Here is a 24,651-nt window from a genome sequence, read left to right on the forward strand (position 1 = left end):
ACAGTTCCCCCTGAAGTCGGCCCAGGACGCATACTAACCCGCTGTCCCCCACTCCTACCTGCTATCCTCTCTCCGTCTGTCCACATCTGTACGTCGCTCATAGCCACAGTTGCTTCGCGGCGGTAACACCCAATTAAAAAAAAAAAGAAAACGTCGGCATGCAGTAAGTATGCACTAGTAAAACAATACGAAGAGCAACTAAAAATTCCATAATCAGTCAGTACAGGCGGTAGTGACTTGTGAAAACAATAATTGTAGCATGAATATATAAGAACCAAAAAATAAAAATAAAGTACTCATGCAAAAAGACGTGAATGTCTCGAATCGAACTGCGGACCTTTCGTGGCAAAGTCCGACACTTTACCACTCGACATATTCCGGGAGTCGGAGGCGAACGGCGTGATAAGGACGAGCGTGGCGCCATCTAGAATCGGGAAAATCGTGAATCGGAGTTGCTCCCCGACTGGTATGGCCTCTTAACTACGAGAAGCTCACGCAGTCTGGTCATTGATTTCTCTGTCAGCGGGAGACCTGTAGCAAAGAAGAAGTTGAAGGTCGCGTGCTCGTGGGTGGGGCGCGCAAGGCCGCAGTCTCGTAGAGGGGGAATTGTATCTGCGCAAAATGTCATTGCATTCTGCATGAGCACGCGCTCGGGTCATGCATCTGCGCAAAATACCACCATGCATCTGTGCAAAAAGGAAGAGGCTTTATTTGGGCGAGAGTTCTCAAATTAGGATTGAGCTATGCGATTCAGTCTATTAATACAATACAGCGGGCGTAATGCATTAGCGCAAAATGCGCGTGGCCTGTTGCTCGTGCACTTGGACGCATTCGCGCTGGTTTCACTTATTATCACCTTGGATTTGGTCAAGAGCGGTAGCGACAAATCCAAGGATATAATTGTTCTAGGTAGTGGATTTAAGTTTCGTCGTGGCTACACAAGGAAAGATAAATCTGTAAGATGGCGATGGCACTGTGAAAACTTGTAGTGCTGGCTTTTCCACCACTGGCCAACAAGCCATGGTACAAGATCACCTACAGCGTCTCTCCCACAACCACGAGGCATCGCGCCACAAGTTAGACAGGCAAGTGGTACGAGCTGCAGTGAAACAAAAAGCTGCGGCAAACTGCACAGAAAAACCGTCGCGACTAATCTGCGCGGAGATACGAAAGGCAGAAACACATGAAGCAACTCTCGATCACACTGACATGAAATTACTTCGAGAAGCGGCATACCGTGCGCGGCGACGTATTCTCCCTCGTCTGCCAAAGTCCACAGAAGACGTACACAAAATTTCGGCATCGTCTGCATCTTTAACAACAACAAACAGAGGAGAAAGCTTCGTACTGGCGAACGACAGCAGCATGAGAGTGGTTGTCCTTTCATGCGCATCAAATGTTTCTTTTCTTTGCACCCTGGATAAGATTTTCATGGACGGAACATTCAGATCGTGCACGAAGTACTTCAAACAACTCTTCACAATCCATGGCCTCCGGAATGGTATTTACGTCACGTCACGTTCACTACGTTGTTGCTACATGGCTTAAGTGTCACGAGTAGCAGTATGATGGCAATTACGATAGGCAATATTAAAGTGCCTCAAAATTTTTAGATGCGCGCCACAATACCTTCCTGATAATGTTTTTCTTTTTTTGCTTAGAAACACTTTCTGCAAATCTTCTTCCAAAATAAAACAAATTCGCCTGAAACATGTGTCTCAAACATGTGTTCACAGGCTAATAACTGTATACCAAAAGCAAATAAACACGCTGTCAAAAGTACTTGTTTAAAAATATTGTGGTGTGCGGCCCCCTTTTTTTCTCAACATTTTTACCTGTGCCACAAAGCATGCCGTCGAAGCTACGCACTCGATCCGCCAAAGAGAAGTGAAGGGAGTTTGGGAAACTCACACTACCCTTAGTGCACTTTCTGCCAAGTGTCATGAAAGGTCCCGTGTCACAGCACACGAATGCCACCAAGTGCAAGTGTAACTCATTGAAAATTACACAAATTAGTTCGTGCGACGTTGTATAAATCACAGACTACGACATTACAATTCTTTTTTCCTCAATACTGTGACATGTAGTACATCGTGTGCATGTGTAATGTATCATGTCTATCAGAATGTCACAATCCCTTTAAATACGTAGACCATAACAGCAGCAAGTATTAGATGTCAGTATGACAGTGTCAGAGTAGTAATATGTACCACTTATTGGACACAGTATTTTTTCCTCCACCTAATATGAACGAACGTTGCGCAGATGCAAATCGCGAGCTTTAAACACCCTGTTACCCTTTCCGGAACGTGTTTCCACTTCTCGTTCTCTAGAAATTTGCGCAGATGCAACTCACATTTCAGGGAAAGACGAAGTTCATAGCGAATAACAAAACAATTTTGCGCACATCCATTACTCCCCTCGTAGACCCTGCCTGACAAAAAAAAAAAAATCGCTGCGCGTCTATCAGGTAAAAATAAGATTGCCTCACTTGAGGTCTAAAGTAGAGACATGACGCCACCTTTTCAAAAATAATTAAGGAAATCGAAGATGGCATTTTTGAGAAAATTGAGATGCAACATTTGCAATTTTCGCATACCATGTGCGATTCTCAAGCTAATAACGCAGAAATCACTAGGATGAGAAAAATGAACGTATACAGCACGAAAGTTCTTTCAACTTCCTATCGAATGACACTAAGCTCGATGTCCTCAGACGTTCTGTTATGAAGCAAATTAGGACCAAAGTTTGGCCTTTTTGAACGTTTACGCCAAGTTTGGCATTTTTTAACAGAAAATCTGTGGCCCTCAGAGTTCTGTGGGTGGCTGCCAACAGTGTCTATGGTGCAGCCTATAATCAAAAACAACCTCCAGTTCCTAGGCATAAAATCAGCAATGCTAGATGCCGTCAAAGTCGGTCCAGAAGAAAGCGGGCTCAAGCAGCCTCAGACTTTCCTCCTCTCCCACGCGGAAACTACTCCACGCACGAGCGTTGCACGTAGTGCGATTTGCTTCGTTTGAGCTGTCCTCTAACATATATTTTTTCTGGCCGAATTAAAAAATGCGACTTTCACCCGTTGTTCGATTTAAAATGAAACTACCCAATAGGCAGTGAGGGGATGAAAGTGAAATAAAAACTAAGATACTAAAAACAAGCCCTCTCCTTCGCTGTTGTGGGTCTGGTGGCCTTTGGCTTCCTGTACGCGCCTAATTGCCCTCTTCGCTGTCGGAATCGCTGCCTTGTATTGCCAACTGAGCTGGTTCTTGCTCGGGGGGGGGGGGGGATTTATTGACAGAAAAAAGAAAGGGGAAAGGTCTTGCTCGGGATTGTACAGCTCAGCGGCGGCAGCGACGTAGGCGTTGAATTCGTCCCAGCTGGGGTGCGCAGCGGCCCACCCGGCAAACATGCACTTCGCCAGGTAGCCCATGACGGGTTCTCTGTTTCTGCGCCCTGCGTGCATAATTTACGTTTATTCAAACATATTACAATTTTTAAATGTTATATGCCTACCTGCCGGGATATACCGCTTTGCATGTGTCCATGTGCCCTCAATGGTGTTGGTGCAGGCTGCGGTCTCTGGGTCCTTGAAGTGAATGCGGTGGTTCACAGTGTAGTCGGGCGACCAGCTAAATTCTCGATAGGCCGCCCAACAATCCGTCATAACCACTGTGTCCCCAAGGACCTGTGCATGTGGATAAATATAACCTTCTGGGAACCTATTACAAAAGAACAACGAAGATTACATGAGCAAGTGAATGGCCTTACCCATTGCTGGATGATGGGGACGAGTACATCGGAGCCGCGTGAAGGCACGGGTGTAGGACAAAATGTCCCCGGACAAAATGTCCCCGGACAAAATGTCCCCGGACGAAACGTCCCCGGACAAAATGTCCCCCGAAAAGGCCCCGGACAAAATGTCCCCTGCTGCCGTCACTCAGCCGTCTGCCAGTCTCAACTGCGTTCTTGTTCGGCGGATTAAAAAATCAAATTATTCAGATTTTTTTTCATTTAAATATGATGAATATTGATTAAATCACTGAGTTGATTTTTGTCTTCTAAGGCAGATCTTCACCTCATGGCTTCCGTGTGCCACCTCGTAGTAGCGAAATCACTTTTTGAGCACATACAAAGAAGGGCGTCTAGACTTCTAACAGTGCGGCTAACAGTTACTAGCTAATGCAAATGGAGATCTATTTGAAAACTATGTATTATGAATTACACCGAATAGTAATAGGAAAAAGAAATAACTGGAAAAGTTCTACGCTCGTGGAATGACCACCCGCCATGTGTAACCAAATTGTTTGCCAGTGTGCAGGAGCCACTGAAGGGGTCACGTGACGCCGTTTGCGCTAAAAGTCACTGAAGTATAATATATTTCAGGCTGTGGTTCATTTCCAGGCTCAGTCTCATCTTCCCCAGCGTCTCGAGTTTTAATTTACTATTCGAATTCAAACATAACATAAGGGAGGTGATTTAAATCTTGATTAATATTCATGACTTAAAGCGCGATTAAAATCGGTGATTTAAATCTGGCTGATTTAAATCAATCAACCCTGCACATGATAGCATGAAAAACATTTGTCACATTTGAGGTACCAACGGCTGTGCAACCGGACGGCATCTGGGGACATTTTGTCCGGGGACATTTTCGGGGACATTTCGTCCGGGGACCATTTGTCCGGGGACATTTTGTCCGGATCCCTGAAGGCACCGGCACCAGGAAGTACTTGTTTGAGCCACGCTCAATGCCACCGAAGACCCACTGGCCCTCCACTTCTCGTCCCTGGTTGTACTTCTTGTGGCCGAACCTGTTTTCATCTAGTTCGACCACTTTGCCTTCGCCACCTACGGGCTCGCCGTGAGTTATCATAGCATTGATAACTACCTCACGGCAAAAGCTGGCCCAGTCGGTGAGGTCTGATGCGCTACTCTGAGCTCTCTCTCGATTATATGACTTGGATAATTGAGAGCTCAGAAGTAGGAGAACAAGGCAATCGTACGTAGGGGAAGATGCGATCTGTCAAAGAACGACCACTAGCGCACGGACGTCTTTCCTTTGCATCTTGACCGGCGTGCCTTCTTTTGGGCCGTTCTTCGCTCGTGGAGGCTGGACATCTCCATATATAGCCGTCAATGCTCTCACTATCACAGTTCAGGATCATTTGAGTGCCGCACAGTGGACACGTTCGTGAAGTAGCTAGGAGCCCAATAGACTGTAGAAAATGTATTGTTGCCTGGTCATTCCTCATTGAATCATAGAGTTCGAAGCCATCGCAGAACACGATTTGATAGAAACCAACTGGTTCCAGAAGCTTAAATGCATTCTCATAATTTGAATGACAGACAGACATTGGTTGAACTGAAGTCCCTGATAAGTTCGTCTATGTGACGTCAGTCCCTCTTATTAGCGAGTTTTAGTAAACGATTGCACCGCGGTTATCGTGCCTACCTGAGCCAGTCGCAGTCGTGTGTGACTCAGAATTTTATTGGTTCCCGTTGATACAGTACGCCGCGAGACGCATTACCAACGGTTTGCTGAAGGGGGACTGACGTCACATGGACGAAAAAAAAAAAAAAAGAGAGAAAACAGGAACTGCGCGACGAAAACACGCTTATGCTAAATTCCTTTGCGTAAATAACTTTAGTGATCGTATCAATCTGGCGTATTAGCGCGTCCCCTCCTTTTTTAATTTCGTGCACAATGGATCAAAATAGTAATCACTGCCTCACACACAACTTGGTTACCAGAAAGGCGCTGCGTGCCCTCCCCTCCCCCACAGAGAAATAAACAATAAAACGAAAAGTAACCACACGCGTTAAAAAAAGAAAAGAATAAGAAAAAGTCTAGTGTTCTGAAATAATGACACAAGACATCCGGCAGTCTACGAAATGATGCAATTTAAGTTTCCAGTTCAAACCAGAGATCGGAACCGGAACTGAACCCTAACCGAAAACCGAAAAAGAAACGTTATTTTCTGACGAACCCGAACCGAACCCGAACAATTCTTTGCTTGTCCTGAACCGGAACTAAACCAAAAAAAAATTCATACGGGTTCCCGGTTCGGGAATCGGTTCAGAGGTAATTGTACTAGTGACCAACCTTTTCTGTTTATTTATTTTTTGTACCATGCCAGATGCGAGTAAAAATTTGTGACTGTAGCGCCAGTTTTTTACAGCAAACAAAATAGGGCGCTGACCGGGTTCTGCCAAGAAGATTCCAGCACTTCGGTTTTCGTTTTCATTCCACATCATCATCATCCATTCATCTATGTTGTTGTTGTTTTGTTCAGCGGACGACCACGAGAGTATAATACAGTAAAACAACAGGTAAATAATAAATGTGTTTATTACTTGTGTTGTGTTTTCACCCGCTTTCCTGAAAGGTTTTTCACCTGAAACGGTTAACTCACACCTTTCTCTTACAACCGTGTACGGTGAGCGTAAGCTCACTTTCATGTCACAAAATTACTGCCCATGAACCAGTTAAACCGAGACCGAAAAAAGTAACTGTTCCAATCCCTGTAACTGTTCCGACCGCTGACCGATTTTTTTTTGTCTGGGTGTGTGCGGGGGGGGGGGGGGTCCCCTGAGCAGAACCCGAATCAAACCGACATACCTGAAGCGGTTCAAGCTTATAATTTCGTTTCAGCGGAGCTAAACCCGAACCGAACCACTATACCCGAACCAGACTGAAAAAAATACCGGTTCCTATCCCTGGTTCAAGCTTGTTTTGTGCAATGTTCTAATAATATTAGACAAATGAAAACGCGGACAGATGTTTTCAAAGACGGGCAGCCGGCTTTCCTAAAAGATTATTGGTATCTCCTGGGCCTTTATCGAATTCTACCCAAGCAGCACAATGTACTGAAAGTCGAGTCTTATCAGTGTTCTTTAGTTTCACGAGTTTGTTCAAGGCCTTCCACCTACCCTTCCACCCCTATTGCACTCGGCTTGCAGTACATTGTGCTGCTTGGGCATCATCACAACCGCCGTTATCGCCTTGGAAATAATCCCTCGTTCTCGGAACTGCGGTCATTAGATATTTAGAAAGCCCGTCCCTTGGATATGTGGAGCAGTGGAGCGACCACTCCATGCCCACTGCAACGTGGAACACGTGTCACCAGCAGCGCCACCATGAACGCGTGAAAAGTAACAGGGTTCGCAGCTAACTCGAGAAATGCGCACCAAGGAACGTGGAAGCTGTTATCACACGTTCCTTCCCTAGCCGGTAGCTAAACGAATTGCCTGGAAAAGGGCAAGAGGGTACAGGAGGCGAAGACAACAGAAGGAGTGCGAAGGAGCACATTTGTAAACAACGGGCGTATGTACATAGTCGTTGGCTCGGACGCCGAAAGTTTCCGTTGGGGAATGCTCTCTGGAAGGATTTCTGAAACCGACCACCGCTTATTTATGATGCACCTTGGATAATTTATTCAGGTATGTAAATTTCAAGGTTCCAATCGAATGGCGCCGCTAAACTAGACATGAACCGGTTGTGTGTCTATAGTGCTCCTGAATATCGTTTCGGATAAGTTTCGAAATGGCCCGATCTGTACGAGACCACCCCTTTAAGGCTGCGGTGCCGCTCATCCCGTGAAGACGGCCATTTTCCGCGCAGGATATCTCTGCATGTGTGCGTCTGTTTGTTCAGGTATTGGTATCATTGGGGAGCTGGTTCCTTTGGCTACGGTGGCCAAGAGCACTTTTTTGATAGGACTCTCGACAGTGGACCTACAGGACCGACAGTAAGACAATGTCCTCGAAAACTGCGTTTATCCTAGCAAGGCATTGCGAAAAGAAAAGAAGGTAGCACTGTCCAACCACTTGCAGCGTGTTCTTTAAGAGGGCATAGGGACGGTCGTCTGGAGTTTGGCAGCGCGACACTAGCGCCGCGTTTCTCCCCTGGTGGTACGGGGAGGCATAGTTTCAAAGTAGGACTCGTAAAGCGACGAATGTGATTACCTGCGCTGTGCACGACCTTCCACCTGCTTCCGTGCAATATCTGGGAATGTAGAGCCCGTGGAATGGAAAAAATAAAAGCCTGGACCACGTTACTGTTATAAAATGTACGAACTGCACAAAGAACACCGGAGCGTACCTGTATCATATCTGTTCTCCTGTTATTTTTTTGCGTTCAAACGCAAGCTGATAGCTGTGTGATTCTGCAAGCTTATAAACTTGAACTGTTCGGTCTTTTGTATCTGCTTCGTGCTCCACGCTCGGGTTTTTTTTATAATGAATTTCGTCCATCAGCTCGTCTGCGTCTGCGCCATTCTGTCGTAGACGCATACCCATGCGTAGACCTATGATTGGGGCTGCGTAGTACTATGTGAAAATCATGAGTAATGTGGATTACGCATGCATTTATTTTTTTAATTCTTAATTACATATTCTACAGATATAGGTGGAACAAATTCCTAGGCAGCGAGTGCGTGGCACGCACAGGAGAAGTATGAGATATCACGAACGCATGTAAATCCCGAAATGATCAGACCTGTGCAGGATCCACCGGGGGTCATTGCAATTGGTCATTGGATTATGAAAGTTGTATTGCACTCGAGACATGTCTCTCATTAAGTTAGTGCCTCAAAGTCAATAATCCCAGCCACAAAGACATTTAAATTTTTGTTCTCATGACTGTTCTGATCTGACTCCCATATTCTTCTCTTTCGAAACAGTCACGGATGTGTGATAAGTGGTACCATGGTTTCGAGTAAGCAAAGAGGGAATGTAACGCTCATAAAAAGACCCAACTACTGGCTACTGACAAGTATGCATAGTCCTCGCTCCGTTCATTTTATAAATCATTACTCCACCGCGGCGCTCACACCTCCTTCGTAAACCCGAGTAAAACATTTGAAACCAGAGATATCCAACTGTATGCATTCATGCTTTATTCTTCAGTTAGGTTTCGCTCAGAGCTAGTGGATCTACGGCACCTGGGGAGCACCGACATTTTACTCGTATTTCGAGCCTGTCCGATGATATTCTGCCATGCGCCAAAAACGCGCCGCTATTGACGGTTTCCCTTCTTCCGACTTGATGAGGAAACAATCCCCGGTCTCTTTTGCCTTATAAAAATCGGAACACAGCTTGGCCATTTTCACACAGCACATACCATGTGCGTGATCAGAGAACACCGCTACTTTGGAAAACTTAGCACTATCGCCACAAGTGGCGCTGAATGCCGTAATCAGGAGCGCCCTCTGGCCCAGCCCAACAACCATATACTAGCTCTCCGTCCCAATGTATTTCCTATGGAACAGTTTTTATGCTTTCTCTCGGTTACCGCCGCGCAGATTTTGACGCGGGTGCTTTCATCATAAAGAGGAAGACGAGACGAAACTAGTTACGCTGCAGGATTTCTCATATATGTCGTATGTATTTTACGGCGACGTCACGAATGCGAAAACAATACACAATTTTTCTCCTCCCTCTTTGAACAGGTTTTATTAAACTTTTATAGCCATTTCGAAAAAACTTTCCATTTACTTTCTCTGGAATTATTTCAGGAATCGATAGACATCGAATTTATATGTCTACCACTTTCCGTTTTTATAAAAAAGCATCAAAAGTGAGTACGGATAAATACCGTCTCAAAGCCCCGTAAACCGCGTCATTCTGTGTCGCCCTCTAGCCGCGCACAGGAAAAACTGCGCGGAACATTTTGACCCTATCCATCCGCCGACCATGCAGCGCGCACGCGCACTGTAGTGATCCCTCTCTCCTCTTTACTTTCATGGACAGCGGACTTAGAGCATGGCCTTGGAGACCAGAACAAAAGCTTACTTAGCTGCTCGTAAAGGGATTATCGTCAGCCAGCGTTGTCGCGGCCCGTGTAAGAGACCACCGAGACCAATAAACCTCTTCTTTTTTCGGTGCGCTTATAGAGAAGTGAGATGAGTTTATTAGCTTGACATCAAACATCAATTTGCTCGATTTTGCCGTTTCGGGTTTGTGCTTACTCAGTCAACTGAACTGTCTCATAACGCTAACGAGAATCTCTCGTATTTACGGTTAGTGGAAGGCCGACTTCACAAACATTCCAGTAACGTTCAACAGGACTGCCCTGTAATGTTCGTAATGTTGAAACAGCCAGCAAGCGGATTACACACAGATAAATGTTTCTTAGGATAACGGTACTTAGAACTGCAGCTTTATTTGTTGTTTATCTGTCTTTCTTTTATTGATAGATTTATTTTTATCTTTATTATTTTCTTTTTTTTTCATGAACGCTCCACGTGAACCAATGAGAAAAATCGATCAAGCGGCCGCTGCACAATTATTTCCGCCCACGCAATGAGCAACAGTCTTTTCCGGAACCCAAATTCACGTTCGCGTAGCAAGGAAAACCAACGACAAGTTGACAACCAACGACAGCGACGGGGGAGGGGGATATATTTATTTGACGAAAAGGAAAAAAAAAAAAAACTGGCTAAAGGTCAGTCAAACGGGACGTCGGCTTGCTATTCCAAAAATACATAAAATAAATAAATAAAATTATGAAATAGGAGATAAATGAAACGGACGCGACGGAACAGCACGTTAGTTAGTTGATTATTAGGTTAGTAAAAGTTCGGTTTTTGCATTTTCATGTTCAGGTTAGTCTAAGTGGGCTTTGGCAGTTTCCGCGCAGAAACAGCCAGATAACATTTATTTACAGTAGTTTATTTTGCAACGGGGACTTCGATCACGTTATTTTGAGATACGGCCAATTTTTCGAGACCTCCCTAGATTTTCCATCTTTCGACAAGGTCACAGCCCAATCTGCCGAATTCCAGTTCACCGAATGCAGTTAAGCGAATTATCTTTGAGGGGAAAGGTCAACCCCTTTCGGCAAGCTGGGAAATAATATGGGAGCTTTTCGGCGAGTTGGGTATGGTGGCAAATGACCTGTAGATAGGAAACGTGCGAGAATCATTGAATGCCTTAGTGAACAGTGGCTGGAAAACTAGAAATTATGTTGAAGGATTGAATCCTTGCCAACAGCTCGCATGTCTTCTCGAGATTATTTCATTAACAGTATGTGTGCTGTTTAGTCATTTGTTCATTTAGAGTAAGAAAAATATCTCTTTGAGACATTTCAGTCCGTTAAATTTTCTGTGCTTTTCACTTAAATATTTTAAAAGTATTTTATTTCGGCTCCTAAACCTAGAAGCCGTAAGCTCTGCGTCACTATCGTGAGAGGTCCTATCGTAGTAACGTTGTGGCTGGCTATGAGGATGGTTTTGAAACCCTCTATTATCGCTTATTAACCAATTACAGCGAAAGCGTAATGCTTGTCAAGGCAATGGAAAACCCCATGAGAGATGAACGTAGGAAGGACAGAATGTCCCACGAACAATCGAATTTGTTGATTTACGGCGTGTTAGTTACATAGCGTTCTGCCTGCCGGTGCGGCGGACAACAAGTTACACTGGGAGGTAGGACCGGCGAGAGGGGGGGGGGGGGCAATGGAGCCCCGGGCCTCATCACGGGCCATCCCGACCCAATGCTCGACAGCTGCAAGCACCAGCGGACGTGAGGAGGGGGTACGGGCAGGACTCCGTAGTCTTGCATCTCCGGGGTCTGTAATTTCTCTCATCGGCCCTGCCGGGAGGACAGTGCGCCCTGGGCTACCTTCACAGGAAACCTTACCAACATCTAAGGAGAACCCAGAGAAAACATCCAGACAGCGCAGTCGGGTCACCTTCGAATTGCGATGTGGAAGGCGATGGTCTTAGCCACTAAGTCACGGTGGTAAGGTAAATTCGGCGAATTGGGAAGGGACATGTCGGTGATTCGGCCAGTCGAACCAGCACATTTGGAGGTCAAGGGATTACGGCTGTCTCCCGGCCTTCAAAGCATTCGGCGAGTTGGGATTCGGCAGATTGGGAGGACACGTTCGACAATCCTTGCTAGTTGCACGTTGGATGACCCAAAACCTGTACCCGTCTGTCTTTGCACGGCGCACAAAGGGAGGCCTTCTGAGGAAGATAAGGAAAAGCTCCGGGTCACTGGGGATTCTCCGCTGAACTAATGTCTACGCTGAACGAAAGGTCTGGTGTAAATGTAATGTGAAGTACCCTGTGAAAACCAAGGAGTGTCTAAAAATATAGTACTGATGTTTCCGTGTAATAATCAGCGCAATTATGAGACGGAAATCGTGCTCCGAGACCTCGTCGCGCGTCAAGTTCCTTTGAATTTATCTTGTTCATTTATACACGTAACATGAAAAACGGTTAGGAGCAACCAGACATGTACAAGATACTCCAAAATGTATTTAAGATAAGATAATAAATACTATCGTTAGAATGTAATTAAGATAGAGGATAAATACATAAAAAATTAAAGTAATTAAGTTAGAGTACAAAATACTTCAAAAAGTATTTGAAATACAATTAAGATACTATTTACCCTTGAACTCAAAAAGTCACCGGTCACTAGTCAATGCAGCAAGTTGCCGCTATGTCACATGAATCACCTAAACCCCGCGCACTACGCTAGCCGCCGCTGTGTGGTAGCAGGAGTCATCTAAACACAAGTCCCAAAAAAGATGACAAAGAGATACCACATAACTCCACTAAGTATATGTGACCCACAACAAAGCAAACTTCTAGCAGGTCCCTGCTCGGCGAGGTCAGAATCCAGCGTCACCGCGTCAGGGAACACATAATAGAACCCTCACTGGCCAAGGATTAGTACACACGGGGCAAGATCTCTAAATGGAGACTTCCAAGAAGGGCCAATGTCCGGGTCAAGTTCGAAGGACTCAAGAAATTTACACTGAACAAGCAAGATAATGGAGAGACGAGACACAGAAACTTTGAGAGGGAGATCCAAAGTATGTAATTAGAGTATTGAGTAGAAAATACCATAAAATGTATTTTAAATAGAGTACAAATACACAAAACAAAAAGTATTGAGTAGAGTACTAAAATACCGCAAATTCTATTTAAAATACAGTATCTTAAATACAATACTCCAAATACGTACAAGTCTGGGAGCAACTAATATTTATTCGAACAAGAACTTTCGTGCAAGAGACTGCACTTCTTGCTCCTTGACAGTGTTTTGTTTTTTTCCCCCTTTTCGACGTATTTGTTATTTGTACATAAAGATGGAGTTCAAGGGGTTTTAGGAGCTTCCTCCTTCTCCTTTCTTTTTTCATTTTTTTGAATAGCTGTTGCTAAATGCAATGCATTTATTTAGGCTGATTGAGCCTATCAAAAGGCCGAAAATCATGACGCCGAACTATCAGAAGGCCGACAGCCAAAAGACCAAAAAATCATAACGCCGAACTGTCAGAAGGCTGAAAATGGAAAAGCCAAAGAGACACCGGGTGAGCACTCCAGTGAATGACCACTGAATGGGATGGTGTAGATTATGAAAAAGTTTTGTGGCTATTGTATTAGAAATCAAATAACTGGAATGCATAGCATTTGGTGCTCGCAAATAGACTAGCCAGCGAATATGAAAAACAATTATCTACAATATGTTTACTACGAAAAGAAAGTGTGTGGTGGGTAAAGTGAGGACAATTGTGCATTAAAAGCCCCTGGAATATAGATGCAAGTATGAACTGAAATCTAGACAGCCGATGAAATACATCACAGCCGACCGAATGTTATCGTTCGCTTTGCGGATTTGTTGAAATTGGGAGACATAGGGTGCTTTTTTTCTGTTTGTTATGTGTTAATAATGAGTAGTTAAATCTACATTCCATTCAACAAGCAACATAAAATGGATATACATAGTTTGCTGCATTAGTTCGCTAGCGATATCGTTCGCTGGATTCTATAGTATTTCTCTACTGTCAGTCAGACACAGGTGTTACAGTTGTCCTTACATCTTTTTCTGGGCCGATGTTTATGGGTTATAAAAGCTCTACACCCACTTATTCAGGTGTTTCATTGCGGTTTGATTGCATTGAAAATACGGTTCATCAACATAGAAAGTATGAGACAACAACTACAACATCATTGTCTGATCGCCACCACCAACAAAACAGAACTATATATGAAAATACCAGTATTCCGGTCGAGTTGGGAACTACGTCCGACGATATCCACGTTCAACGAGCGTGAAGTCAGAGCCTCAGGATAGTGGGCATTTGCGTTTCATTTCATTGATACGAATACAGAAGGTAATGTGTCATTGCGCTCAGTATTCTGTAGTACTCCCCTTTATAAAAGAACGCGGCTAACATATCTGCCAGAAATAAGTAGAAGGTAGCAGGACCTTGGAAAATCACCAGTGATGAATCACCTCGTGTCATAGTCAATATTTATTTGTTGTTAGAGAACGGGCTAAAGGTCAATCAAACGGGACGTCGGCTTGCTATTCCAAAAATACCTAAATAAATAAATAAAATTAAGAAATAGGAGATAAATGAAATGGACGCGACGGAACAGCACGTTAGTTAGTTGATTATTAGGTTAGTAAAAGTTCGGTGTTTGCATTTTCATGTTCAGGTTATTATCAGGTTATGTTCAGGGCTTTGGCATTTTCCGCGCAGAAATAGCCAGATAACATTTATTTACAGTACCGTATTTTCCTGTGTATAACGCGCACTCGTGTATTACGCGCACCCCTAAAAATGAGCCGAATTTGAAAAAAAAAACTTCCATGTATACGCGTGGCGCACTTCTCAAGGGGGCAGCACCATCGCTGCCTTCAATTCCGAAACTGGGTAGGTGATTACGCCATTACGCCCACATGTGTTCATGGCTCGTGCGTTGTGAGGTGTTGAACCGGCGATGGCTATCGTTTTATTCTGTGGTTTCGAGAAAATCGAATTATTGTGCGAGTTTTTTCGAAGTTCGAACTTGAAGAAAGGTATTAAGCTTTACGACAGTAACCACGTGTATGCCGTTCGCGAAGTTCAGGACCATATAAACATTGGACCCGTCGTGACAGGGAAGTGCGTTGCACAAACAGGGAAGCAGGCGTATGACGTCGTAATCGAGGTGCGTATTTTGTTTTATCTTCGTCCCGACTGATGTATTTGTAAATGCGTCGCATGCAGTTGTATGACAAGTGTAAATATGTGTGCTGTTATGTCACGCAGCTGCAGCAACAACGAAAGATCAGCCGTGCGTCCTGTACTTGTAGAGGAGGAATTCTAGGCCGCTGCAAACATGTTGCTGCTGTAGCTGCCTTCATCAACAAATCAGCGGTGAACTCGTGCACCTCCTTTCCGCAGTCATGGGGCGTTCCAACGTCCAAGCCACAGCTAGACGACAAAAAGAGCATTGACGATCTTTTTGGAGGTAAATACCACGGGGACATTGAGCAGTGGACCCTCTCATATGGCAGTGTAGCCCATACTGTGTGATTTCATGGAATTGTTTTATGGACCGCAAAGTTTGTGGCAATGCAACAAGTTTACATGCGTTTGAATATTACAGGTGAAGGAAAGAATGCAACAGCTGCAAAACGCATTGTGCCAGTGCTGCTGTCAGACCTCCTACCAAAATTTCAAGGAATTCGAAGTGTGGTCACCAAAGCAATTGAGCTTGAATTTGCAGATGAAGTTGAGAGGGCCTGCCGCATAACTCTTCAAAGCCTTATTGAAGCTGCAGCATCCAAAGTTGAGAAAGAGGACATCCATGCTGCACTTCAGGCCAGCGCACATGAGAGAAGCGTATTTCAGTGCATGAATGTGGTGCAGGCTTCTCCAACACTGAGGTTGGTCAAAGAGGACTGGACGCAACATGTCCCAATTGAAAATATTGCCTTTTATAGGAGGCACGTTTCACACTGTAATGTGGAAGAGGTTGCGCGTGCCACTCTCGGACAAAATGTTAATGACAGGTATGTTGTAAACTTAGGGTACATGTGACTTGTCAGTGCATACCTTTTCTTGCTCAGGTGGCACAAAGAGAGACGGTTGAGAGTCACAGCCTCAAATGCACACAGGGTGTGGACAAGGAAAGATGGATTTGAGAAGTTAGCGAAAAGCCTAGTCTGCCCGAGGAGAGTTCAGACAGCTGCAATGGCATATGGTACGGTAACTTGGAAATCTCACTTTTTCCTATTACTTTTTTTTTTCAACTTTTTGCAATGCAAACATCATTTTCATTTCACTATTAGGCACAGCAACTGAGACAGCTGCCCGGCAAAGTCTGCAGAGGGAGATGAAGGTACCTGTGACACAGGTAATGCAATATTTTGTTAGAAAGTCGTCGGTCATAAGCCATCTGATTCTATGTTCAATCCTGTGTGGTCTATTGTGTACATAATTATTAATATATCGTCATGAACGCATTAAATGTTCGGGTCATTGGCTACGTAAACTGCAACCCTCTCCGTGGTTCATGGCTATCGAGATTGTAATTTTTTTTACTCTCTTGTGCTGCAAGCCCTGAATTGTCCCGATGTTTGTATTTCAGATTGGATTGGTAGTGCATGATCAGCAACCCTGGTTATGCGGAAGTCCAGATGGCCTCATGAAGATCAGAGAAGAACAAGTGCTCGTCGAGATCAAATGTCCTCACAGCAGGCGGGGGAAACCAGTTGTGGACAGGGCACAGAAACTCAGCTACGTGAAGTACCTGACTTATGATCATGATGAAGGGCAGTTCTACCTCAAAGAGACGCATTCTTATTACACACAAGTACAAGTAATGATGTACATTCTCAACATCACCAAGACATTGTTTTATGTATATTCTTCGAGCCAACAGGTCACTGTAAATGTAGCAAGGAATGACGCATTTTTATCCCAGTTGGTACCAACGCTTGAGCACTTTTATTTTGTGCATCTATTGAATGAGTTTTGCTAGGAAGAAAATGTTGATGCAGAATAAAAGATGACAGGCCCATACCTGCGGGTTTTACCAAGAGTATGTGTTTCGAAAAGTTTTTGATAATCAGACACATCAACTTTGCAGTCACAGGAAGTGTGCGTAGCAGGCTGAACACAAAACACAAATATTTAATATATACAAGAAATATTATACAGGAGGATGCATCACATACATACGGCACATACTCTACAAATTTCCCATTTACTTCTGGCATCACTTCCTGATTAGGGGTGACTGGAAGTTCGCAAGCACACAGCAAATGTGGAAAATGTCAGACATGCTTGGTATCAATGATACGGGCACTCTGTTATTCAGGATGTTATACACCTTGATTCTCTGAATTGCTCTCTCAACATGGATACGAACACTTGCAATGCAATAGGTATCCTCCACCTCCTCTTTTGAGAACTGCAAGTTGCCTGAGGCAAATGGCGGCATGACAAGGATCGCATTCTTTCCCTCAACAGTTGAGCGGATGGAGGGGAATCCCTTATCACTTAGGACAAGGTCACCATGCTCTACGAGGTCTAAAAATTTTGAATGAACAGTTACCTCAGAATCACTTGTGCGGCCCCCATATGCATGAGACACAAATGCGATTTGACCACTAGGTACAATCCCTACTAGAAACTTCAAGGTAAATGTCCCTTTGTACCTTGAAAACAAGGCACGTTGTTGTTCTACCGTTGCTGGGGTTTCTGTCTTTATCTCCGTACAGTCTATTATATATTTACACTTTGGATAATGTAGCTTGAAGCATTCTGGCATCATAGCTTGCCGGACATCAGGTGGCGGTGTATAAATCCAACCCTTGGTTGACGTGGTCAACACTTCCAACACTCTATAAAATATTCTTGATGCAGTGCTCCTGTGCACAGCGAACAGTGCTGCCAGAGCAGTGAAGGAGATGCCCATCTTCATCTTCATTAAAAAAAGTAACAACGCATTCTCCATTGTAATATCACAGCTGCGGACCCTTAGCACAGAGAGAAGGCTCAGTAACAAAGCAAACACATTGGGCTGCACACTTGTGAGGTCTTCAAGGATATCAGGGTCATGCTTTATGGAATTGTAACCACTGAACACACAAGCTCGTTCTCCTGGAATTGGCTCTGCCGACGCTGATGGGGTGTGTTGTGTGTGTTTGCTGACTCTAACGGGATGGACTACCTGCGTTTGTGCACAGCCTTGCCCAATGAATGCGAAGAGAACAGAGAAGTGACAATCTGCATTGTCTGCATCTTCCGTCTATGTGCTAGAGTCTGTCTGTGCAGCACCGTCCATGGCGGCATCCTACATTGAGCAATATGTTACACAGTGACACAAACACCATAATGCCCCATCATTTACGTTTCACATTTCATTATCCAAAAGGACAGCCTTTTCCTCAAATTGTGATACTTACTATGTGATGGACGTTTGCCGCAGTGTCATCTGCGCACTCGAATTCGAGCAGAGAGAGGTCAGACAGCCCAGACCAGTCCTCCTGAGGTTGGCTGAAGTCATCCACGTAATTTTCCAGGGACCCTTGTAGAGGTTGCCTGACTGATGTCGTCGCATGAGCGTGACGGTAACTTCCCTGTAGCACTGATCTGTTCCGCCTTTTCATTACCCTAAAAAACGAGCAATATGAGACATGCACAATCACATACACCTTGCACACAGTTACCTCGCATATCTTGCAGTCTTGGCAAGGTTGTCTTTTGCAGGTTTCCGATATGCTTCTGGAAATATTGTCGGTACGTAGGATGGGCTCTCCTCATCGTCAGCCTTTGCACCACCGACAAAATGATTTGAGCATATCCGGGTGTTGCTGGTCGGCAGCCACCGTTGTCCATCTTGCCTGTGCGCAAATGATGTGCCGTTAAAACAAAATACCACGAGAGAGCGACGGTTGTTCTTACCGTGTGCGGCGAACAGCGGTGATCCAGCGCTGGCGGCGTTCGGTCTCCTTTTTCCGTCCCGGAAAGCGGTGAAATGTCAGATAGTCACCAGTTTCTTTGCTTAGATCCCCTTCGCGGTTGGAGCAGTGAACAACGCAACAATATCTTCTGTTGTAGCCGTTTCTACGTTCGAAATTTTCGCCTCCGCGGTCACTACTTTCCATGCTGCAATAGCGGCACGCCGGGTCCCACCTACCCAGTTCAAAATGGCCTCCGTTGTAGAGGGCGCCACAAGTACGGGCAAACTTTAGTGCACGAGGCCTATAACGCGCACCGGTGCATAACGCGCGCCGCAATGTTGCTACAAGCTTCTGTACTGCCACCAGTCTACAGAATAAACCAAGGCGGTGTATAATATATGCATACGCAGAAATGGCCAGATAACATTTATTTACAGTAGTTTATTTTGCAACGGGGACTTCGATCACGTTATTTTGAAATACGGCCAATTTTTCGAGACCGGTTCCCTGGATTTTCCATCTTTCGACAATCCTTGCTAGTTGCACGTTGGATGACCCAAAACCTGTACCCGTCTGTCTTTGCACGGCGCACAAAGGGAGGCCTTCTAAGGAAGATAAGGAAAAGCTCCGGGTCACTGGGGATTCTCCGCTGAACTAGTGTCTACGCTGAACGAAAGGTCTGGTGTAATGTGAAGTACCCTGTGAAAACCAAGGAGTGTCTAAAAATATAGTACTGAAGTTTCCGGGTAATAATCAGAGCGTTATGAGACGGAAATCGTGCTCCGAGACCTCGTCGCGCGTCAAGTTCCTTTCATTTTATCTTGTACATTTATACATACGTGTCTTCCCATTTCGCCTATTCCCATTTTGCCTAATGCTTCTTAGCAGATTATCTCGCCATCCCTTAGCAGGTTCACCGACCTCGAACTGCAGGGGGTCCCATTTGGCCTAATGTATGCTGCAGACAGTCCCACTTTGCCTACTCCCCGCAGGGGGCACCGGCTTCGGCTGGTGTTTGGTGAGTGGCGCCACCACGGACCCCAGCCCCCAGTCCTAAGGTGTTATCCGTACCGTGCCGAGGGGATGAAAGGCGAAGGGTAGAAGCCTTGAACGGTGGCGGTCGGGGTCTTGGTCAAACCCCGGCCGATGGGTTTCCTTAGAACTCCGGGACCTTCCCATGTGTATAGGTATGAAGCATGGGTGACAGTATCGGAATACCTATTACCTAAATATTCCATGGGTAAAAATTCATTAAACTCTTTGATCGGGGGTGGTAAACGCCCCCGGACCGATGTTCCAGTACTGACATTCAATGTCTTTCAAGGCAAATACATTGTCCTTCATCGTGAAACATCTGAGAACGAAGAAGCCGTGCCACTTGGAAAAATGTCACCGTTCTATATTGAGAAGGCAGTGGCAAGTCTGTCAAAGAATGTAACAGAAATCAAACGCCTCAGATCAGGTGACTTGCTGCTTAAATGCACCTCTGAAAGTGACTGCAAACGAATAATAAACGCCAGTGAAATGATGGGTACGAAAATATCAGCAAGTTTGCACAAGAGCCTCAACAGTAGCCGAGGTGTGGTGTCACTAAGGGAACTGATTGATGTTCCACCCGAGGAAATTCTCGAAAACCTGAAAGATCAGAACGTGATAGATGTGAGGAAAATAAAAATAAGGAAAAACAATGAATACATCACAACGCGTAACATTGTTCTAACATTCGACTCTCCTACTTTACCTGAAAGGCTAAAGGTGGGATATCTGACAACCGAAGTGCGGCCATATATTCCCAACCCACTCAGGTGCTTTAAGTGCAACCGCTATGGCCACCCTTCAGATGCATGTAGAGGGTCGGCATGCTGCGCCCGCTGCAGCAAGCAGGACCATGACTCTAAACAGTGCGAGGGGCCGGATCACTGCGTCAATTGCGCAGGTGATCACCCTTCGTACTCTAGATCTTGTCCCAAGTGGAAATTTGAGAAAGAGGTAATGCATATTAAAGTAACACAAAAGCTGAGCTACCCAGAAGCCAGAAAGAAAGCTTCTCCTGTATCCTTCCAGAAATCTTTTGCAACTGTGCTCAAAGAAAAACCACGAATGGTCTCATGTTCAACACAAACATGTATCGAACAATTAGCTCTTTCTCACATACCAGCTTCTCCTGCAGTAATAGCTGCAGCCTCTCAAACCTCTTCGGTGGCGTCTTCCTCGCAGGCGCCACCTTCGTCATCACTAGCCTTGGAGCCTAGCTCCATGGATTGTGATGACGACTTGAGCTCGCAAGGCTCTGTCACGAGCGCGAGCCCCAAGCCCCAAAGGAAACTCAAGGGCAATCTTTATGGGAGCAATATTTCCCTCCCCGATATATCGCCAAAAGAATTGGCTGCCGTTCGGAAAAAAGTTCCGAAGCAGCCAATAACGGGCCCAAAGAAGAAATAAGTACTTCTTTGAGCAGCCCCAAACAAATGGATAATGCTGCATAATTCTACCGCTCAAGAGAAGTTTGCTGTGCACATCCTTTTTCTCCTTGTTGTTGCCATAATTATGGGAGGTAAGCTTCTACAATGGAACTGCCGTGGGCTAATTTCCAACCTAGATGATGTGAACGATCTTTTTGACAAGTACAGTGCAGCATGTTTCTGTCTTCAAGAAACATATCTAAATACAAACACACCGAATCCACTGCGCCGACATAACATTTTCCGAAAAGATCGATCACATGCATCCCGATCATCTGGGGGTGTAGCAGTCATAACACGAGCTTCTTTTCCGACAAAAGAAATTCACCTGACTACAAACTTGGAGGCTGTAGCTGTGCAGATGTGTCTAGACAAAATCGTCACCATCTGGTCAGTTTACCTTCCACCATCAGAAACATTCACACAAAGAGACATAGAAGATTTGTGCGCCCAGCTACCAAATCCTTTTATTCTTGCAGGTGACTTTAATGCCCACAACCCGCTTTGGGGCAGTACCAGAACAGACACAAGAGGAAAAATGATAGAGATATTTCTGTTGACGTCCTCGATATGTCTCTTGAATACAGGAAGATCCACGTACATGCATTCATGTACTCAATCCTTCTCAACCCTAGATCTCACTTTTTGCACTCCATCTCTATTTCAAGATATGAAATGGACTGTACACGAAAACCCACTTGGGAGCATAGGTGGGGAAGTTACTTTTATTTTGTAGTGCACTACCGTTACTCACTACTTTTTCGAAAAGTAACGCGTTACGTTATTCGTTACTGTTGCGATAGTAGGTAACGCGTTACTAACGCCGTTACTTCTGATAAGTAATGCCGTTACTTTTGCATTACTTCACCAGTTGTCCTTATAATATGTACCATTTTTGTTGAGTCACATAAGTGCATTCCGCAAATCAATACAAGCAATGTTGGGCACAAACAAGGGTCACGCATGAACACAACTTACATGTTCGATTTATTGCAACGCAGAAGTAGTTGATGTTCAAAATTTTCATCGGTGAGCTTCGCCCGTTGGGCTGAGAGGACGCCTAATGACCAGTGCGTGCTCCTTGTCAAGGTTGATAGAGACGGTGACCTTTTACCTCATACAGTATAAATCCAAACAGCCAATTCCTTGGTACTTTGTTACTTGTTCAGAGGGTAGAGGCTATTTTTCTGCCGCCTTTGCCCCATTCGTCCTAAAAATACTAGACGGAGTGAAAAACAGAGGTGGTAAACAAAGGTGACACCTCAACCAGGGTGGGTCAACAACCCTTCTTTTGTGTTCTTCGTGGGTGCCGATGTGACCTTCTTGTCATTGTTGAAGATGAATAGAAAAAATCGGGGATTTTCCCGGATTCTGCAGGCACGGTCCTCGCTCAAGCTTAAGTTCCCGAACACGCAGTAACGCATAACGCCGTTACGCGTTAGTTGTTAAAAATGTAATGACGTTACGTTACTCATTACTTTTCTCCCAAATGTAATGCGTTACCATATTTCACTACTCGAATGTAACGCGTTACCGGTAACGCACTACTTTGTAACGCGTTACTCCCCACCTATGCTTGGGAGTGACCACTTCCCAGTGGTGCTAACATATAAACATGCCGTCACAAGCCTAATGACACGTCCTCCCAAGTGGAAACTTGAACAAGCTGACTGGAAGCACTTCTCAGAAAAGCGTGACCTATCACTGATTGCTTTCGATAGAATGACGATTGAGGTAACCAATGATCTTGTCACCAGCGTAATCCTTGAGGCAGCAGAGCAATCGATACCACAAACATCCGGTCAGCTACCAAGGCGACCTAAGCCTTGGTGGAATGATAACTGCGAGGAAACTCGCAAGCTCCAAAATCGGGCATGGGGTACATTTCGGAGGTACCCCACGGCACAAAATCTGTTAGCCTTTAAAAAGGCAAGAGCGAAGGCCAGATGGACGAGGAAGCAAGCTAACGATCCTCCTGGCAGAGCTTTGTAACGTCTCTATGTCGTAATACCCCAACTAAAGTGGTTTGGGATAGGCTTCGGAAGATTAGAGGCGACCATATCAGTCGATCTGTCCCTCTTTTACATGTAAATGGAAAAGCCTGTGACAGCCTGGAGGAACAGGCTAATGCTCTCGGGCATCACTTCCAAAGCGTATCCAGTTCTTCCCATTATACTAGCGAATTCCTTAAACTTAAACAAATGGCTGAAAAACAAAAAATACCGCTGCACGGGGGTGATGCTTATGCATATAATCAGCCTTTCACCATGGTAGAACTCTCACGCTCCTTACTGTCTGCAAAAGCAACTGCTCCAGGTCCAGACCGGATCACATACTCAATGCTTGACCACCTGTCTGAGAAGTCGAAGTCATGCTTGCTTGGATTCTTCGATCAGGTTTGGGCACAAGGAGTACTACCTGCACAATGGAAAATTGCCACCATAATTCCTCTTTTGAAACCAGGAAAGGAATCCTCGAATCCATCAAGTTACCGGCCTATTGCTCTTACAAGTTGTATTAGCAAGACGTTTGAGCGAATGGTCGGTAGCCGTCACATTCATATCCTAGAAGAAAATAATTTAATATGTCAATTTCAGTGTGGTTTCCGAGCGTGGCACTCCACTACGGATCACCTCGTTCGTTTAGAAACAGCTATCCGGGAAGCTTTCGTTAGAAGACAACACTGTTTATCGGTATTCTTTGACTTAGAGAAGGCTTATGACACTGCTTGGCGTTACGGCATTCTACAAGATTTATATTCCTTTGGCATTAGGGGTCGTATTCTCAAGTGCATTTCAAACTTCCTTGAGAATCGAACATTTAGAGTTCAACTGGGCACAATACTATCCCATGATTTTGTGCAGGAGAACGGCGTCCCACAGGGATCCGTACTGAGTGTTATCCTATTCCTGGTTAAAATAAACTCTGTAGCCAGTGTAATGCCACCATCTATAACATACTCTGTTTACGTAGATGATATACAAATCTCTTATTCGTCTACGAACCTGACAATATGTGAGAGACAGATGCAGTTGGCTATAAATAAGTTGGTGAAATGGTCTACAGAGAATGGCTTTAAGTTCTCACCAGAGAAAACTGTATGTGTTCTTTTCTCAAGAGTTAGGGGTGTTTTTCCTCCACCAACACTGAAACTGAATGGGCATGACATTCACGTAAGAGATGAACACAAATTCCTTGGTGTTACATTTGACAAAAAGCTCACCTTTTTGCCACATCTTAAAAACTTAAAGGTCAAATGTGTGAAATCAAATAATATCCTTAAAATCCTTTCTCACAAGTCCTGGGGTGCAGATCGAGAGACGCTGCGTAAGGTCTATATTTCGACAGTACGTTCGAAACTAGACTATGGGAGTATAGTTTATGGATCAGCTCGCCCATCTGTTTTAAAAATACTGGATCCTGTACATCATCAAGGACTTCGGCTGATAACTGGCGCTTTTAGAACGTCACCAGTTGAAAGTTTATATGTTGAAAC

At 44.8% G+C, this 24,651-nt stretch overlaps 2 protein-coding genes across 3 annotated transcripts in view; both read left to right on the top strand.

The window, feature by feature from the left end:
* Positions 1–24,651, top strand: part of LOC135367369 (uncharacterized) — a 136,612-nt gene that overhangs the window by 43,145 nt on the left and 68,816 nt on the right. The window lies entirely within an intron of this gene.
* Positions 14,703–16,901, top strand: LOC135378700 (uncharacterized). The gene is made up of 8 exons (XM_064611792.1): positions 14,703–14,948; positions 15,050–15,251; positions 15,390–15,669; positions 15,727–15,795; positions 15,853–15,986; positions 16,075–16,139; positions 16,374–16,604; positions 16,875–16,901. Exons 1-8 carry the CDS (start codon positions 14,739–14,741, stop codon positions 16,899–16,901), a joined length of 1,218 nt encoding a protein of 405 aa, XP_064467862.1. The 5' UTR covers positions 14,703–14,738.

The sequence above is a fragment of the Ornithodoros turicata genome, chromosome 1 (genome assembly GCF_037126465.1).
Source record: "Ornithodoros turicata isolate Travis chromosome 1, ASM3712646v1, whole genome shotgun sequence".
Taxonomy (NCBI): domain Eukaryota; kingdom Metazoa; phylum Arthropoda; class Arachnida; order Ixodida; family Argasidae; genus Ornithodoros; species Ornithodoros turicata.

Excerpts from the sequence above, each read along its gene's own strand:
- LOC135378700 (XM_064611792.1), top strand. The coding sequence starts at position 14,739 with ATGGCTATCGTTTTATTCTGTGGTTTCGAGAAAATCGAATTATTGTGC. Across the intron at positions 16,140-16,373 it reads TGAAGGTACCTGTGACACAG|ATTGGATTGGTAGTGCATGA; the intron begins GTAATGCAATAT and ends TTTGTATTTCAG. Across the intron at positions 16,605-16,874 it reads CTTATTACACACAAGTACAA|TCACAGGAAGTGTGCGTAGC; the intron begins GTAATGATGTAC and ends TCAACTTTGCAG.